This window comes from Leguminivora glycinivorella, chromosome 6 (assembly GCF_023078275.1).
Source record: "Leguminivora glycinivorella isolate SPB_JAAS2020 chromosome 6, LegGlyc_1.1, whole genome shotgun sequence".
In the NCBI taxonomy this organism is placed as follows: Eukaryota; Metazoa; Arthropoda; class Insecta; order Lepidoptera; family Tortricidae; genus Leguminivora; species Leguminivora glycinivorella.
The window spans coordinates 2,726,034-2,744,725 of record NC_062976.1 but is presented as its reverse complement, the minus strand read 5'-3'; the positions used below and the strand labels follow the sequence as shown (position 1 = coordinate 2,744,725).

General features: G+C 61.5%; 1 protein-coding gene across 1 annotated transcript in view; it reads right to left on the bottom strand.

Annotated features, from left to right (window-relative positions):
- Window positions 1–656: 656 nt before the first annotated feature.
- The window catches only part of LOC125226936 (enhancer of mRNA-decapping protein 4), a 61,982-nt gene continuing 43,946 nt past the window's right edge, over window positions 657–18,692 (bottom strand). Inside the window, 7 exon segments of the mRNA XM_048131117.1 lie at window positions 657–1,264; window positions 1,578–1,801; window positions 3,226–3,340; window positions 3,559–3,688; window positions 3,794–3,959; window positions 9,873–10,207; window positions 10,948–11,123. Coding sequence (XP_047987074.1) covers window positions 1,081–1,264; window positions 1,578–1,801; window positions 3,226–3,340; window positions 3,559–3,688; window positions 3,794–3,959; window positions 9,873–10,207; window positions 10,948–11,123 — 1,330 coding nt within the window. The 3' untranslated portion in view covers window positions 657–1,080.

Below are 18,692 nucleotides of genomic sequence, written 5' to 3'. Positions count from 1 at the left end.
ACCTTGGCCTGAAAATAGTGGAATAAACTGTCAAAATCTTCCAAAACGGATCTAAATATATCTTAAGTACTTATTCGTCTGTAATATATGTGAAAAGGAGGACCCAGTTTAAAATAATTGTAATATTATTTAAGTTTCATGGATCGAAAATTGTTAAGTATCTGCCTCTGAATCGGACAAGGTCATCATGGGATTCTTTCCATATGTTGTACAACCAATGAATCCTTGGTTAAATTTTAATAAGCATGAAAGTCTTCGTACACTTTCAATCCCTATTCTCAATCCGCCATTTTTATTCTATATTGAACTCACAAAGTTACAAAAAGTGTAAAAAAGTGGGGATTCATTTAAAGGTACATTCGGATATACCCTTAAACGGGTCCTCCCATTATTTTTGCTACACCTTGTATTGCTATCGCTCAGCGGGACCGGTATATTAATTGCGCGTGTGAAATATTGAGAGGAAATAAGGAGTCATGCTAATCGGCATTTTCAGAATTTGGGTCCCCCCAATTTGCAACAGTTAACAAAAATTAACTCGCTGTCAGTTTTGTGACGACAATTAAGTATGAAATCTGTCTAAAAATTTACTTTTTTCACATTCTGAATGTAGATTATCGCTTAAAGTTTATGTAATTAACACAACAATATTTAAATTTTAATTCTTAATTATCGTCATAAAACTGACAGTGAGTTAATTTTTGTTAACAACTTTCGCTAATTGGGGGGTCCCAAATTCTGAAAATGTCCTAATAGTCCACTAGTAATGTAAGATATCCAAACAGATAAAAACTATCGACACTTATTATGACAACAAAGTCATGGTTTAGCGAGCAAGTCTGCCACAAAGAACGCCCGTTTATGGTTAACGCTCAAGAACGATAGCACTTGTCGTTACTAGGGGTTAGTTACACTGAGAAAATCTTTAGAGTGCCCAATATCGACACCTCAGCGATTATAAAGAGCGATTGGTTATGGTTGACGCTCAGAAACGACTCTATTGGCTTGCTGTCTTACACTTTAGTTACACTACGATAGTCTTTAGAGGCACTACCGACAGCCTCTATGGCAGCAGCAGGGTCAGGGCTTAGCCAAGGAGTCGGCCACGATGAGCAGCATCTTGAACTTGCGCGCCAGCGCGTGGTTGGGGTTGGCGTTGAGGAACGAGACTACTTGCTTATGCAGCTCGCGGACTACCACGGGGAGGTGCTCGCGCGTCACGGCGTTGGACGGGTCCAGGTTCATTATGGCTTCTTCTAGGTACCTGTGGAGCAAAATAGTGAGTTACGATTACGACACGTTCGACGCTTTTATGTTAGAGGGAATGTAGATTTATGTTTCTTTAACTACTTTTTAAATATGCGATCGGCGACATTGTCTAGCTAGGCGCTGCGGTGAGCCGTCGCGGGCACCGGCCGATGATGGGTCTCCAGATGACTCGAAACATGTCACCGATCGCGGTATATCGGCCGGAGAGTCGGGTAGGTTTGGTATTATGTACAGTTGTGGTGTCGCGCGGCACATGTGCGCCGTCGCACGCAGAGTTCGGTAAGTCTGGTATTCTGTGCACGCGTTACCTGTGCTTGAGCGCGGTGTCCCTCGCCATGTCGGCGGCCAGTTGCTGCACGAGCGACAGCAGCACGTGCTGGCGCAGCTGGCAGGGCGGCGCGAACACGCGCGCGGGGTCCGCGGCGCGGCACGCGGCCATGACGAGCGCGAGGTCGGAGGCGGAGAGCGCCAGTTGGAAAGCCCCGTTTACGTCGCCGCTGCTCATTAGCGACTGTATTTGGGCCACTTGCATCTGTGGAACGTTTGTTAGTTTAGTATCGAGTTATACTGCCACTAGGAAATTTAATCTAACGACAAATGTACTAGTAAATCCTCAGAACCGACGAACCGGGTATTCCCGGTTCTTTCCCAGTACCGGAAATGTCAGTCCCGGTTCTTGGACCGGTACCGGTACCGCATTCCCTAACTGCCTTTTTGTATCTCCCGAAAGTTGACGTAAAGCCAACTCTTGTCACTGTGACGCGATTGCATAGATAGATCAGAGCACACTACACAGCACTAACAGTTAAATTTCTAGTTTAACTAGGACACCAACTTTCAAGACGCTAGTGTGAAGTCCTTACGACAGCGCTGAGGCAAAGTAAAAATACCTACTCTTTCTATTTTCGAAGTGATCACTTTAGATTAGAAGCTTTACTTTCAATTTGTTACATTCGATATTTACACATGCGAAGAGGAAATTCGTAACTTCTATCAGTTTAAAGCACTCCCCTTCAGTAGTATTTTTATTTATCGTCACTAATAATTTGTTATTTTAGCTCTGATAAAATAGTATTATTCTACGATAATCTCTAATTTTAACAAGTTATATTTCAGGAGAAATGTACTACATGAATGTACTGTAACTAAGCGATTTAGAATATAACTTAAAACAAATTACATAGTGAATCTGTAACTAAAAAGTTTGCTTATATTTTTTGAAGTACTTGAATATTTTTATAACGGGATGAATAAAAAAAAGCTAGAAAACTAAAAGTAATACATAGGAATTAGGAACACAAGGTACTTGTACTAGGAAGGGTAAGGATTCCTGGACACAGTTGCGGGTCATGTGACGTTGGGGTTTCTGAAAGAACAAATATCCGAATTATTGACCGAAGGAATAGTGTAGGTGTACGGTTTGACCAGCGAAATTAGTTTTGTGCAGGTCATTGTTCTCACCCGGTTCATGTGAAATTTTGTGAACAGTCTATGATACTTTTGTCGAATGAATTTATAGAATTTTTACTAGATATAGACTCCGCGCCAAGAAATCCCGTGAGACACTCACATAGTGATTAACGGTCATGAATAATTAGCTGCAGCAGCCGTCAGATGGGACTTTATCGGCGGGTCGAGGAATCGCAGTCACCAAAACATATATATTTTTCTGTAATTTCAGTCATCGTCTTCCGTTTTATACTGTACATGTTTCCGTGGCTGCCATTCCTAAACCCACCGACGAAATGGCAGCTGACTTTCACGAAGGTTTCATTGCCTTTAAACACTTTACTTAAGCGGTGATCAGCCATATTTTCTCCTGGCCCGCGGTCTAGTACCAGCTCCCGTGTGCGCGCGTGCGTGTGTGTGTGTGTGTGTGTGTGTGTGTGTGCGTGTGTCGCGTGTGCGTGTGTACCGTGTGTGTGTGCGCGCGCGCGCGTGTGTGTGTGTTCGTACCTGGCGGTCCTGCGCGGAGGAGTGCGAGCCGGCGGGCGTGGCGGGAGAGTGCGCGCGCGACATCTGCAGCTGCCGCGTCTGCCGCGCCCACCACTCCACCTCCTTCTCCAGCACCCTGGAGAACAAAACATACCATTGTGAAACAAACTCAAATCAGACAAGACAAAATATGGCAGCTATGCAGCGCCTCAACACGCCTAATCGACGCTGCCCACGATCACGTCACGCTGTACAATAAACTCACTGATTTCCGAACCAAAAAACGGGCCCACATACAACCGTGTTCAAACTGTGAGAGATTGTTCGTGACGTGTCCTCGTGTGGTGTACTCACGGGCGCACGGTGTCCCTCAGCATGGCGGCGAGGTGTTGCTGGTTGAGCGGCGGCGGCGCAGCACAGAGCGCCTCCGCGTGCCTGGTGAGCGCTGTCCGCAGTGACGTCACGACCTCGCGCCTCCGCGTGCCTGGTGAGCGCTGTCCGCAGTGACGTCACGCCATCGCGTCACGGAACGCGTCTCGTACCGCGTTCACAACGTTCACAACACACTGGCCTCATATACATTACTCACATTCCTTAGTCCCCTGCTGGAAGGCCTGGTTGACTTGTCGGAACATGTCCGCGTGCGCTCTCTCCACGGCCGGTAACACGCTGTCTTTCATAGCGTCGCGGAACGCGTCTCGTACGGCGTTCGTTACGCATTGCGATACTGCGGCGCTTAGGCGGTCCGTTACTGACTGAAAAAAAAGATGAAATAAAGTTGATAGAATTTTCAGAACAGTGAATCGCGCTGAGAGTTATTGTTAAAAGAAGAGGGTTCATTTCAAGTTTAAGGGCTTTATGTAGATGGCGTGAAAACTTGCAATTTGCATACGTGGTTAGTTACACCGGGAGCTATAGGGGTCGAATCCAAATTAGTTGACTGGTCAAATACCAAGATGAAACGAAACTTGAACGAAGAGGTTTCAGGTTATTTACCACTGAAGTCGAGGAATTTGACTAGAGGGTATACGGGAGGTATACTCCACTTTCTGGATGGGACTAGCCCAGGACCGGGAGAAGTGGCGTACTAGAAGAGAGGCCTATGCTCAGCAGTGGGCGATAAAGGGCTGATATGATGATGATGATGATACTCCCCTTTGCTAGTGACAAATTTGTGAATGTTGTCCGTCAGTGGCGCTGAGTTTTGCGGCCAGCTCGTGCTGAAGCGTCGCGGTAAGAGGTTTTTACGCTTACGCCACCGAATATCAACTAGGTACGCATGTTTGAAGTCGAGGATCTAAACATGTTATCTTACTGAGGTAATGAGTTGCTAGTGACTAGTTTCTGTATGTTGTCTCTCAGTAATGCGTCAGTAGCTCTAAGTGCACATTATTCGATCCGATATTAGATGTCGGAAATATTTTAAAGGCAAAAATCAAAGATGGCGGCTTAAATGTATGGGATATCGGTCCTACATCCGATCGGACAATGTGAAAACGCACTAACGCTCTGTCGTATTGCAGTCGAACAGTATACCTTGCTAGTGACAGTTTCTGTATGTTGTCCCTCAGCAGAGCGTCGGTGGCGCTGAGCTTGGCGGCCAGCTCGTGCTGCAGCGCGGCGGCGAGCGGCTCCAGCGCCCGCGCGGCGCCCACGCCGGCCGCGGACGCCGTCTCGCCTACTCGTATTGCAGTCGAACAGTATACCTTGCTAGTGACTAGTTTCTGTATGTTGTCCCTCAGCAGAGCGTCGGTGGCGCTGAGCTTGGCGGCCAGCTCGTGCTGCAGCGCGGCGGCGAGCGGCTCCAGCGCCCGCGCGGCGCCCACGCCGGCCGCGGACGCCGTCTCGCCTACTCGTATTGCAGTCGAACAGTATACCTTGCTAGTGACTAGTTTCTGTATGTTGTCCCTCAGCAGAGCGTCGGTGGCGCTGAGCTTGGCGGCCAGCTCGTGCTGCAGCGCGGCGGCGAGCGGCTCCAGCGCCCGCGCGGCGCCCACGCCGGCCGCGGACGCCGTCTCGCCTACTCGTATTGCAGTCGAACAGTATACCTTGCTAGTGACTAGTTTCTGTATGTTGTCCCTCAGCAGAGCGTCGGTGGCGCTGAGCTTGGCGGCCAGCTCGTGCTGCAGCGCGGCGGCGAGCGGCTCCAGCGCCCGCGCGGCGCCCACGCCGGCCGCGGACGCCGTCTCGCCTACTCGTATTGCAGTCGAACAGTATACCTTGCTAGTGACTAGTTTCTGTATGTTGTCCCTCAGCAGAGCGTCGGTGGCGCTGAGCTTGGCGGCCAGCTCGTGCTGCAGCGCGGCGGCGAGCGGCTCCAGCGCCCGCGCGGCGCCCACGCCGGCCGCGGACGCCGTCTCGCCTACTCGTATTGCAGTCGAACAGTATACCTTGCTAGTGACTAGTTTCTGTATGTTGTCCCTCAGCAGAGCGTCGGTGGCGCTGAGCTTGGCGGCCAGCTCGTGCTGCAGCGCGGCGGCGAGCGGCTCCAGCGCCCGCGCGGCGCCCACGCCGGCCGCGGACGCCGTCTCGCCTACTCGTATTGCAGTCGAACAGTATACCTTGCTAGTGACTAGTTTCTGTATGTTGTCCCTCAGCAGAGCGTCGGTGGCGCTGAGCTTGGCGGCCAGCTCGTGCTGCAGCGCGGCGGCGAGCGGCTCCAGCGCCCGCGCGGCGCCCACGCCGGCCGCGGACGCCGTCTCGCCTACTCGTATTGCAGTCGAACAGTATACCTTGCTAGTGACTAGTTTCTGTATGTTGTCCCTCAGCAGAGCGTCGGTGGCGCTGAGCTTGGCGGCCAGCTCGTGCTGCAGCGCGGCGGCGAGCGGCTCCAGCGCCCGCGCGGCGCCCACGCCGGCCGCGGACGCCGTCTCGCCTACTCGTATTGCAGTCGAACAGTATACCTTGCTAGTGACTAGTTTCTGTATGTTGTCCCTCAGCAGAGCGTCGGTGGCGCTGAGCTTGGCGGCCAGCTCGTGCTGCAGCGCGGCGGCGAGCGGCTCCAGCGCCCGCGCGGCGCCCACGCCGGCCGCGGACGCCGTCTCGCCTACTCGTATTGCAGTCGAACAGTATACCTTGCTAGTGACTAGTTTCTGTATGTTGTCCCTCAGCAGAGCGTCGGTGGCGCTGAGCTTGGCGGCCAGCTCGTGCTGCAGCGCGGCGGCGAGCGGCTCCAGCGCCCGCGCGGCGCCCACGCCGGCCGCGGACGCCGTCTCGCCTACTCGTATTGCAGTCGAACAGTATACCTTGCTAGTGACTAGTTTCTGTATGTTGTCCCTCAGCAGAGCGTCGGTGGCGCTGAGCTTGGCGGCCAGCTCGTGCTGCAGCGCGGCGGCGAGCGGCTCCAGCGCCCGCGCGGCGCCCACGCCGGCCGCGGACGCCGTCTCGCCTACTCGTATTGCAGTCGAACAGTATACCTTGCTAGTGACTAGTTTCTGTATGTTGTCCCTCAGCAGAGCGTCGGTGGCGCTGAGCTTGGCGGCCAGCTCGTGCTGCAGCGCGGCGGCGAGCGGCTCCAGCGCCCGCGCGGCGCCCACGCCGGCCGCGGACGCCGTCTCGCCTACTCGTATTGCAGTCGAACAGTATACCTTGCTAGTGACTAGTTTCTGTATGTTGTCCCTCAGCAGAGCGTCGGTGGCGCTGAGCTTGGCGGCCAGCTCGTGCTGCAGCGCGGCGGCGAGCGGCTCCAGCGCCCGCGCGGCGCCCACGCCGGCCGCGGACGCCGTCTCGCCTACTCGTATTGCAGTCGAACAGTATACCTTGCTAGTGACTAGTTTCTGTATGTTGTCCCTCAGCAGAGCGTCGGTGGCGCTGAGCTTGGCGGCCAGCTCGTGCTGCAGCGCGGCGGCGAGCGGCTCCAGCGCCCGCGCGGCGCCCACGCCGGCCGCGGACGCCGTCTCGCCTACTCGTATTGCAGTCGAACAGTATACCTTGCTAGTGACTAGTTTCTGTATGTTGTCCCTCAGCAGAGCGTCGGTGGCGCTGAGCTTGGCGGCCAGCTCGTGCTGCAGCGCGGCGGCGGCGAGCGGCTCCAGCGCCCGCGCGGCGCCCACGCCGGCCGCGGACGCCGTCTCGCCTACTCGTATTGCAGTCGAACAGTATACCTTGCTAGTGACTAGTTTCTGTATGTTGTCCCTCAGCAGAGCGTCGGTGGCGCTGAGCTTGGCGGCCAGCTCGTGCTGCAGCGCGGCGGCGAGCGGCTCCAGCGCCCGCGCGGCGCCCACGCCGGCCGCGGACGCCGTCTCGCCTACTCGTATTGCAGTCGAACAGTATACCTTGCTAGTGACTAGTTTCTGTATGTTGTCCCTCAGCAGAGCGTCGGTGGCGCTGAGCTTGGCGGCCAGCTCGTGCTGCAGCGCGGCGGCGAGCGGCTCCAGCGCCCGCGCGGCGCCCACGCCGGCCGCGGACGCCGTCTCGCCTACTCGTATTGCAGTCGAACAGTATACCTTGCTAGTGACTAGTTTCTGTATGTTGTCCCTCAGCAGAGCGTCGGTGGCGCTGAGCTTGGCGGCCAGCTCGTGCTGCAGCGCGGCGGCGAGCGGCTCCAGCGCCCGCGCGGCGCCCACGCCGGCCGCGGACGCCGTCTCGCCTACTCGTATTGCAGTCGAACAGTATACCTTGCTAGTGACTAGTTTCTGTATGTTGTCCCTCAGCAGAGCGTCGGTGGCGCTGAGCTTGGCGGCCAGCTCGTGCTGCAGCGCGGCGGCGAGCGGCTCCAGCGCCCGCGCGGCGCCCACGCCGGCCGCGGACGCCGTCTCGCCTACTCGTATTGCAGTCGAACAGTATACCTTGCTAGTGACTAGTTTCTGTATGTTGTCCCTCAGCAGAGCGTCGGTGGCGCTGAGCTTGGCGGCCAGCTCGTGCTGCAGCGCGGCGGCGAGCGGCTCCAGCGCCCGCGCGGCGCCCACGCCGGCCGCGGACGCCGTCTCGCCTACTCGTATTGCAGTCGAACAGTATACCTTGCTAGTGACTAGTTTCTGTATGTTGTCCCTCAGCAGAGCGTCGGTGGCGCTGAGCTTGGCGGCCAGCTCGTGCTGCAGCGCGGCGGCGAGCGGCTCCAGCGCCCGCGCGGCGCCCACGCCGGCCGCGGACGCCGTCTCGCCTACTCGTATTGCAGTCGAACAGTATACCTTGCTAGTGACTAGTTTCTGTATGTTGTCCCTCAGCAGAGCGTCGGTGGCGCTGAGCTTGGCGGCCAGCTCGTGCTGCAGCGCGGCGGCGAGCGGCTCCAGCGCCCGCGCGGCGCCCACGCCGGCCGCGGACGCCGTCTCGCCTACTCGTATTGCAGTCGAACAGTATACCTTGCTAGTGACTAGTTTCTGTATGTTGTCCCTCAGCAGAGCGTCGGTGGCGCTGAGCTTGGCGGCCAGCTCGTGCTGCAGCGCGGCGGCGAGCGGCTCCAGCGCCCGCGCGGCGCCCACGCCGGCCGCGGACGCCGTCTCGCCTACTCGTATTGCAGTCGAACAGTATACCTTGCTAGTGACTAGTTTCTGTATGTTGTCCCTCAGCAGAGCGTCGGTGGCGCTGAGCTTGGCGGCCAGCTCGTGCTGCAGCGCGGCGGCGAGCGGCTCCAGCGCCCGCGCGGCGCCCACGCCGGCCGCGGACGCCGTCTCGCCTACTCGTATTGCAGTCGAACAGTATACCTTGCTAGTGACTAGTTTCTGTATGTTGTCCCTCAGCAGAGCGTCGGTGGCGCTGAGCTTGGCGGCCAGCTCGTGCTGCAGCGCGGCGGCGAGCGGCTCCAGCGCCCGCGCGGCGCCCACGCCGGCCGCGGACGCCGTCTCGCCTACTCGTATTGCAGTCGAACAGTATACCTTGCTAGTGACTAGTTTCTGTATGTTGTCCCTCAGCAGAGCGTCGGTGGCGCTGAGCTTGGCGGCCAGCTCGTGCTGCAGCGCGGCGGCGAGCGGCTCCAGCGCCCGCGCGGCGCCCACGCCGGCCGCGGACGCCGTCTCGCCTACTCGTATTGCAGTCGAACAGTATACCTTGCTAGTGACTAGTTTCTGTATGTTGTCCCTCAGCAGAGCGTCGGTGGCGCTGAGCTTGGCGGCCAGCTCGTGCTGCAGCGCGGCGGCGAGCGGCTCCAGCGCCCGCGCGGCGCCCACGCCGGCCGCGGACGCCGTCTCGCCTACTCGTATTGCAGTCGAACAGTATACCTTGCTAGTGACTAGTTTCTGTATGTTGTCCCTCAGCAGAGCGTCGGTGGCGCTGAGCTTGGCGGCCAGCTCGTGCTGCAGCGCGGCGGCGAGCGGCTCCAGCGCCCGCGCGGCGCCCACGCCGGCCGCGGACGCCGTCTCGCCTACTCGTATTGCAGTCGAACAGTATACCTTGCTAGTGACTAGTTTCTGTATGTTGTCCCTCAGCAGAGCGTCGGTGGCGCTGAGCTTGGCGGCCAGCTCGTGCTGCAGCGCGGCGGCGAGCGGCTCCAGCGCCCGCGCGGCGCCCACGCCGGCCGCGGACGCCGTCTCGCCTACTCGTATTGCAGTCGAACAGTATACCTTGCTAGTGACTAGTTTCTGTATGTTGTCCCTCAGCAGAGCGTCGGTGGCGCTGAGCTTGGCGGCCAGCTCGTGCTGCAGCGCGGCGGCGAGCGGCTCCAGCGCCCGCGCGGCGCCCACGCCGGCCGCGGACGCCGTCTCGCCTACTCGTATTGCAGTCGAACAGTATACCTTGCTAGTGACTAGTTTCTGTATGTTGTCCCTCAGCAGAGCGTCGGTGGCGCTGAGCTTGGCGGCCAGCTCGTGCTGCAGCGCGGCGGCGAGCGGCTCCAGCGCCCGCGCGGCGCCCACGCCGGCCGCGGACGCCGTCTCGCCTACTCGTATTGCAGTCGAACAGTATACCTTGCTAGTGACTAGTTTCTGTATGTTGTCCCTCAGCAGAGCGTCGGTGGCGCTGAGCTTGGCGGCCAGCTCGTGCTGCAGCGCGGCGGCGAGCGGCTCCAGCGCCCGCGCGGCGCCCACGCGGCCGCCGCGGCGCCGCGCCGCGCCTACTCGCGCGATGCGCGCTGCCAATTAAATAAGCAGCTCCCAACTAAGCAGTAGTCTCGCAACCTAGCATTGGCGTACAACCTTAACCGTCTAGGAGGAGGAATACTTCAAAATCAAATCCAGAACTGCGTGTCTCCGTCAGGTGAAAGTAGGATCTAACCTGAAATAAGCAAATAACCTGCAACCGACCTGGCTCCGCACGTAAAGGTAGGCATTTCCTGCGGGTCCAGTCAGCGAGATTCAGAGGGTGGCGTAGGTTTCATTTTGGGCGATCCTGCGCCATATTACGAGGGGTGTTCAATAAATTCTCGGTATGAGAATGAAAACAAACAGGTACGAAAAGTCTGATATTTTTTATTTTTCAATATACTCCCCCCCTATGTTAATACACTTAAAAGATCGATCAATTTTTTTTTTAATCCCTCAAAAAAATATTTTTTATCTTTGGTGAAAAAATGCTCCTCCACTGCTGCCTTCAATGCTTCATCATCAGAAAACCGATTTCCTCACAGATCCTTTTTGAGATTGGGGAACATAAAGAAGTCGCTGGGGGCTAAGTCCGGACTGTACGGTGGATGGGTAATAGTTTCAAACCCACATTCAGCTATAGCTGCCTTGGCAATATGAGCAGTATGGACAGGGGCGTTGTCATGCAGAAGCAAAACACCTTTGGTTAACTTTCCTCGCCTCTTTTCTTTGATTGCATCCCTTAATTGACGTAGAAGGTTGGCGTAGTACTGTCCTGTGATATTGATACCTTTTTCTTTATAATCGATTAGTAAAACACCTTCACAATCCCAAAATATTGTGGCCATGACCTTGCCAGCTGAAGGCATGACCTTGAACTTCTTGGGATGAGCTGAACCCTTAATGTGCCACTGCATGGACTCTTGTTTACTCTCTGGGTCATAATGATGAACCCAAGTTTCATCTCTAGTAACAATCTTTTGCAGGACCTCATCAGGATTTTCACCGCACAGGTCAATAAAATCGGAACAACAAGCGGCACGCATATCTTTTTGAAGCCGAGTCAGCATTCGCGGAACCCATCTTGCACTTACTTTTGACATATTAAGATGGTCATGGATAATATCATGTATGGTACCAATAGAAAGATTGGTTACTTTAGCTATTGATTTTATCTTCATTCGCCCATCTTCCAATATAAGTTTTTCCACCTTCTCAATATTTTCTTGTGAAGTGGCGACTACAGGCCGACCAGGCCTAGGGTCATCTTCAATACTCTCCCTTCCACGTTTGAATTCGCTTGACCACTTTTGAATAGTAGATAAAGAAGGAGAAGACTCACGGTAAACACAATCCATCTCCTCTTTTATGGTTTTTTGATTTTTACCCTGTTTAGTCAAGAATTTTATAACAGATCGATGTTCTAATTTCGTCAACATTGATAATTCGCTCATGGTGTGCGTGTTTGTTTGGCAATTGCAGAAAAACAAAAGAAAATCTAGGTTCGAATTATACTTTCTTTTAATGTCAACGAATGAACCTTAGTGGCCAGTAACAAAAGAAATTGTAAAAGAGGTTGTAAGATATCAATACCGACAATATATTGAACGCCCCTCGTATATCGTCCCAGGCGATGCAACCCACGCAGTGTCTGTGAAGAGGACACTTCACCCTCGCCGCATAGCATAGCTAAGCAACACACACACGCACGCACGCACGCACGCACGCACGCACGCACGCACGCACGCACGCACGCACGCACGCACGCACGCACGCACGCACGCACGCACGCACGCACGCACGCACACACACACACACACACACATATATACACTCACCCGTGTGTGAGCGCGGCCTCTACGGCCTGCGCAGTGCGTGGCGCGTGCGCCTGCAGCGCCTCGTCGGCCGCCTGCCGCACCAGCCCCGCACCGGCACTAGCTACACACGGACACACGGACACACACACACTCACCCGTGTGTGAGCGCGGCCTCCACGGCCTGCGCAGTGCGTGGCGCGTGCGCCTGCAGCGCCTCGTCGGCCGCCTGCCGCACCAGCCCCGCACCGGCACTAGCTACACACGGACACACGGACACACACACACTCACCCGTGTGTGAGCGCGGCCTCCACGGCCTGCGCAGTGCGTGGCGCGTGCGCCTGCAGCGCCTCGTCGGCCGCCTGCCGCACCAGCCCCGCACCGGCACTAGCTACACACGGACACACGGACACACACACACTCACCCGTGTGTGAGCGCGGCCTCCACGGCCTGCGCAGTGCGTGGCGCGTGCGCCTGCAGCGCCTCGTCGGCCGCCTGCCGCACCAGCCCCGCACCGGCACTAGCTACACACGGACATACGGACACACACACACTCACCCGTGTGTGAGCGCGGCCTCCACGGCCTGCGCAGTGCGTGGCGCGTGCGCCTGCAGCGCCTCGTCGGCCGCCTGCCGCACCAGCCCCGCACCGGCACTAGCTACACACGGACACACGGACACACACACACTCACCCGTGTGTGAGCGCGGCCTCCACGGCCTGCGCAGTGCGTGGCGCGTGCGCCTGCAGCGCCTCGTCGGCCGCCTGCCGCACCAGCCCCGCACCGGCACTAGCTACACACGGACACACGGACACACACACACTCACCCGTGTGTGAGCGCGGCCTCCACGGCCTGCGCAGTGCGTGGCGCGTGCGCCTGCAGCGCCTCGTCGGCCGCCTGCCGCACCAGCCCCGCACCGGCACTAGCTACACACGGACACACGGACACACACACACTCACCCGTGTGTGAGCGCGGCCTCCACGGCCTGCGCAGTGCGTGGCGCGTGCGCCTGCAGCGCCTCGTCGGCCGCCTGCCGCACCAGCCCCGCACCGGCACTAGCTACACACGGACACACGGACACACACACACTCACCCGTGTGTGAGCGCGGCCTCCACGGCCTGCGCAGTGCGTGGCGCGTGCGCCTGCAGCGCCTCGTCGGCCGCCTGCCGCACCAGCCCCGCACCGGCACTAGCTACACACGGACACACGGACACACACACACTCACCCGTGTGTGAGCGCGGCCTCCACGGCCTGCGCAGTGCGTGGCGCGTGCGCCTGCAGCGCCTCGTCGGCCGCCTGCCGCACCAGCCCCGCACCGGCACTAGCTACACACGGACACACGGACACACACACACTCACCCGTGTGTGAGCGCGGCCTCCACGGCCTGCGCAGTGCGTGGCGCGTGCGCCTGCAGCGCCTCGTCGGCCGCCTGCCGCACCAGCCCCGCACCGGCACTAGCTACACACGGACACACGGACACACACACACTCACCCGTGTGTGAGCGCGGCCTCCACGGCCTGCGCAGTGCGTGGCGCGTGCGCCTGCAGCGCCTCGTCGGCCGCCTGCCGCACCAGCCCCGCACCGGCACTAGCTACACACGGACACACGGACACACACACACTCACCCGTGTGTGAGCGCGGCCTCCACGGCCTGCGCAGTGCGTGGCGCGTGCGCCTGCAGCGCCTCGTCGGCCGCCTGCCGCACCAGCCCCGCACCGGCACTAGCTACACACGGACACACGGACACACACACACTCACCCGTGTGTGAGCGCGGCCTCCACGGCCTGCGCAGTGCGTGGCGCGTGCGCCTGCAGCGCCTCGTCGGCCGCCTGCCGCACCAGCCCCGCACCGGCACTAGCTACACACGGACACACGGACACACACACACTCACCCGTGTGTGAGCGCGGCCTCCACGGCCTGCGCAGTGCGTGGCGCGTGCGCCTGCAGCGCCTCGTCGGCCGCCTGCCGCACCAGCCCCGCACCGGCACTAGCTACACACGGACACACGGACACACACACACTCACCCGTGTGTGAGCGCGGCCTCCACGGCCTGCGCAGTGCGTGGCGCGTGCGCCTGCAGCGCCTCGTCGGCCGCCTGCCGCACCAGCCCCGCACCGGCACTAGCTACACACGGACACACGGACACACACACACTCACCCGTGTGTGAGCGCGGCCTCCACGGCCTGCGCAGTGCGTGGCGCGTGCGCCTGCAGCGCCTCGTCGGCCGCCTGCCGCACCAGCCCCGCACCGGCACTAGCTACACACGGACACACGGACACACACACACTCACCCGTGTGTGAGCGCGGCCTCCACGGCCTGCGCAGTGCGTGGCGCGTGCGCCTGCAGCGCCTCGTCGGCCGCCTGCCGCACCAGCCCCGCACCGGCACTAGCTACACACGGACACACGGACACACACACACTCACCCGTGTGTGAGCGCGGCCTCTACGGCCTGCGCAGTGCGTGGCGCGTGCGCCTGCAGCGCCTCGTCGGCCGCCTGCCGCACCAGCCCCGCACCGGCACTAGCTACACACGGACACACGGACACACACACTCACCCGTGTGTGAGAGCGGCCTCCACGGCCTGCGCAGTGCGTGGCGCGTGCGCCTGCAGCGCCTCGTCGGCCGCCTGCCGCACCAGCCCCGCACCGGCACTAGCTACACACGGACACACGGACACACACACACTCACCCGTGTGTGAGCGCGGCCTCCACGGCCTGCGCAGTGCGTGGCGCGTGCGCCTGCAGCGCCTCGTCGGCCGCCTGCCGCACCAGCCCCGCACCGGCACTAGCTACACACGGACACACGGACACACACACACTCACCCGTGTGTGAGCGCGGCCTCCACGGCCTGCGCAGTGCGCGGCGCGTGCGCCTGCAGCGCCTCGTCGGCCGCCTGCCGCACCAGCCCCGCACCGGCACTAGCTACACACGGACACACGGACACACACACACTCACCCGTGTGTGAGCGCGGCCTCCACGGCCTGCGCAGTGCGCGGCGCGTGCGCCTGCAGCGCCTCGTCGGCCGCCTGCCGCACCAGCCCCGCACCGGCACTAGCTACACACGGACACACGGACACACACACACTCACCCGTGTGTGAGCGCGGCCTCCACGGCCTGCGCAGTGCGCGGCGCGTGCGCCTGCAGCGCCTCGTCGGCCGCCTGCCGCACCAGCCCCGCACCGGCACTAGCTACACACGGACACACGGACACACACACACACTCACCCGTGTGTGAGCGCGGCCTCCACGGCCTGCGCAGTGCGCGGCGCGTGCGCCTGCAGCGCCTCGTCGGCCGCCTGCCGCACCAGCCCCGCACCGGCACTAGCTACACACGGACACACGGACACACACACACTCACCCGTGTGTGAGCGCGGCCTCCACGGCCTGCGCAGTGCGTGGCGCGTGCGCCTGCAGCGCCTCGTCGGCCGCCTGCCGCACCAGCCCCGCACCGGCACTAGCTACACACGGACACACGGACACACACACACTCACCCGTGTGTGAGCGCGGCCTCCACGGCCTGCGCAGTGCGTGGCGCGTGCGCCTGCAGCGCCTCGTCGGCCGCCTGCCGCACCAGCCCCGCACCGGCACTAGCTACACACGGACACACGGACACACACACACTCACCCGTGTGTGAGCGCGGCCTCCACGGCCTGCGCAGTGCGCGGCGCGTGCGCCTGCAGCGCCTCGTCGGCCGCCTGCCGCACCAGCCCCGCACCGGCACTAGCTACACACGGACACACGGACACACACACACTCACCCGTGTGTGAGCGCGGCCTCCACGGCCTGCGCAGTGCGCGGCGCGTGCGCCTGCAGCGCCTCGTCGGCCGCCTGCCGCACCAGCCCCGCACCGGCACTAGCTACACACGGACACACGGACACACACACACTCACCCGTGTGTGAGCGCGGCCTCCACGGCCTGCGCAGTGCGCGGCGCGTGCGCCTGCAGCGCCTCGTCGGCCGCCTGCCGCACCAGCCCCGCACCGGCACTAGCTACACACGGACACACGGACACACACACACTCACCCGTGTGTGAGCGCGGCCTCCACGGCCTGCGCAGTGCGCGGCGCGTGCGCCTGCAGCGCCTCGTCGGCCGCCTGCCGCACCAGCCCCGCACCGGCACTAGCTACACACGGACACACGGACACACACACACTCACCCGTGTGTGAGCGCGGCCTCCACGGCCTGCGCAGTGCGCGGCGCGTGCGCCTGCAGCGCCTCGTCGGCCGCCTGCCGCACCAGCCCCGCACCGGCACTAGCTACACACGGACACACGGACACACACACACTCACCCGTGTGTGAGCGCGGCCTCCACGGCCTGCGCAGTGCGTGGCGCGTGCGCCTGCAGCGCCTCGTCGGCCGCCTGCCGCACCAGCCCCGCACCGGCACTAGCTACACACGGACACACGGACACACACACACTCACCCGTGTGTGAGCGCGGCCTCCACGGCCTGCGCAGTGCGTGGCGCGTGCGCCTGCAGCGCCTCGTCGGCCGCCTGCCGCACCAGCCCCGCACCGGCACTAGCTACACACGGACACACGGACACACACACACTCACCCGTGTGTGAGCGCGGCCTCCACGGCCTGCGCAGTGCGTGGCGCGTGCGCCTGCAGCGCCTCGTCGGCCGCCTGCCGCACCAGCCCCGCACCGGCACTAGCTACACACGGACACACGGACACACACACACTCACCCGTGTGTGAGCGCGGCCTCCACGGCCTGCGCAGTGCGTGGCGCGTGCGCCTGCAGCGCCTCGTCGGCCGCCTGCCGCACCAGCCCCGCACCGGCACTAGCTACACACGGACACACGGACACACACACACTCACCCGTGTGTGAGCGCGGCCTCCACGGCCTGCGCAGTGCGTGGCGCGTGCGCCTGCAGCGCCTCGTCGGCCGCCTGCCGCACCAGCCCCGCACCGGCACTAGCTACACACGGACACACGGACACACACACACTCACCCGTGTGTGAGCGCGGCCTCCACGGCCTGCGCAGTGCGCGGCGCGTGCGCCTGCAGCGCCTCGTCGGCCGCCTGCCGCACCAGCCCCGCACCGGCACTAGCTACACACGGACACACGGACACACACACACTCACCCGTGTGTGAGCGCGGCCTCCACGGCCTGCGCAGTGCGTGGCGCGTGCGCCTGCAGCGCCTCGTCGGCCGCCTGCCGCACCAGCCCCGCACCGGCACTAGCTACACACGGACACACGGACACACACACACTCACCCGTGTGTGAGCGCGGCCTCCACGGCCTGCGCAGTGCGCGGCGCGTGCGCCTGCAGCGCCTCGTCGGCCGCCTGCCGCACCAGCCCCGCACCGGCACTAGCTACACACGGACACACGGACACACACACACTCACCCGTGTGTGAGCGCGGCCTCCACGGCCTGCGCAGTGCGCGGCGCGTGCGCCTGCAGCGCCTCGTCGGCCGCCTGCCGCACCAGCCCCGCACCGGCACTAGCTACACACGGACACACGGACACACACACACTCACCCGTGTGTGAGCGCGGCCTCCACGGCCTGCGCAGTGCGCGGCGCGTGCGCCTGCAGCGCCTCGTCGGCCGCCTGCCGCACCAGCCCCGCACCGGCACTAGCTACACACGGACACACGGACACACACACACTCACCCGTGTGTGAGCGCGGCCTCCACGGCCTGCGCAGTGCGCGGCGCGTGCGCCTGCAGCGCCTCGTCGGCCGCCTGCCGCACCAGCCCCGCACCGGCACTAGCTACACACGGACACACGGACACACACACACTCACCCGTGTGTGAGCGCGGCCTCCACGGCCTGCGCAGTGCGTGGCGCGTGCGCCTGCAGCGCCTCGTCGGCCGCCTGCCGCACCAGCCCCGCACCGGCACTAGCTACACACGGACACACGGACACACACACACTCACCCGTGTGTGAGCGCGGCCTCCACGGCCTGCGCAGTGCGCGGCGCGTGCGCCTGCAGCGCCTCGTCGGCCGCCTGCCGCACCAGCCCCGCACCGGCACTAGCTACACACGGACACACGGACACACACACACTCACCCGTGTGTGAGCGCGGCCTCCACGGCCTGCGCAGTGCGCGGCGCGTGCGCCTGCAGCGCCTCGTCGGCCGCCTGCCGCACCAGCCCCGCACCGGCACTAGCTACACACGGACACACGGACACACACACACTCACCCGTGTGTGAGCGCGGCCTCCACGGCCTGCGCAGTGCGCGGCGCGTGCGCCTGCAGCGCCTCGTCGGCCGCCTGCCGCACCAGCCCCGCACCGGCACTAGCTACACACGGACACACGGACACACACACACTCACCCGTGTGTGAGCGCGGCCTCCACGGCCTGCGCAGTGCGTGGCGCGTGCGCCTGCAGCGCCTCGTCGGCCGCCTGCCGCACCAGCCCCGCACCGGCACTAGCTACACACGGACACACGGACACACACACACTCACCCGTGTGTGAGCGCGGCCTCCACGGCCTGCGCAGTGCGCGGCGCGTGCGCCTGCAGCGCCTCGTCGGCCGCCTGCCGCACCAGCCCCGCACCGGCACTAGCTACACACGGACACACGGACACACACACACTCACCCGTGTGTGAGCGCGGCCTCCACGGCCTGCGCAGTGCGCGGCGCGTGCGCCTGCAGCGCCTCGTCGGCCGCCTGCCGCACCAGCCCCGCACCGGCACTAGCTACACACGGACACACGGACACACACACACT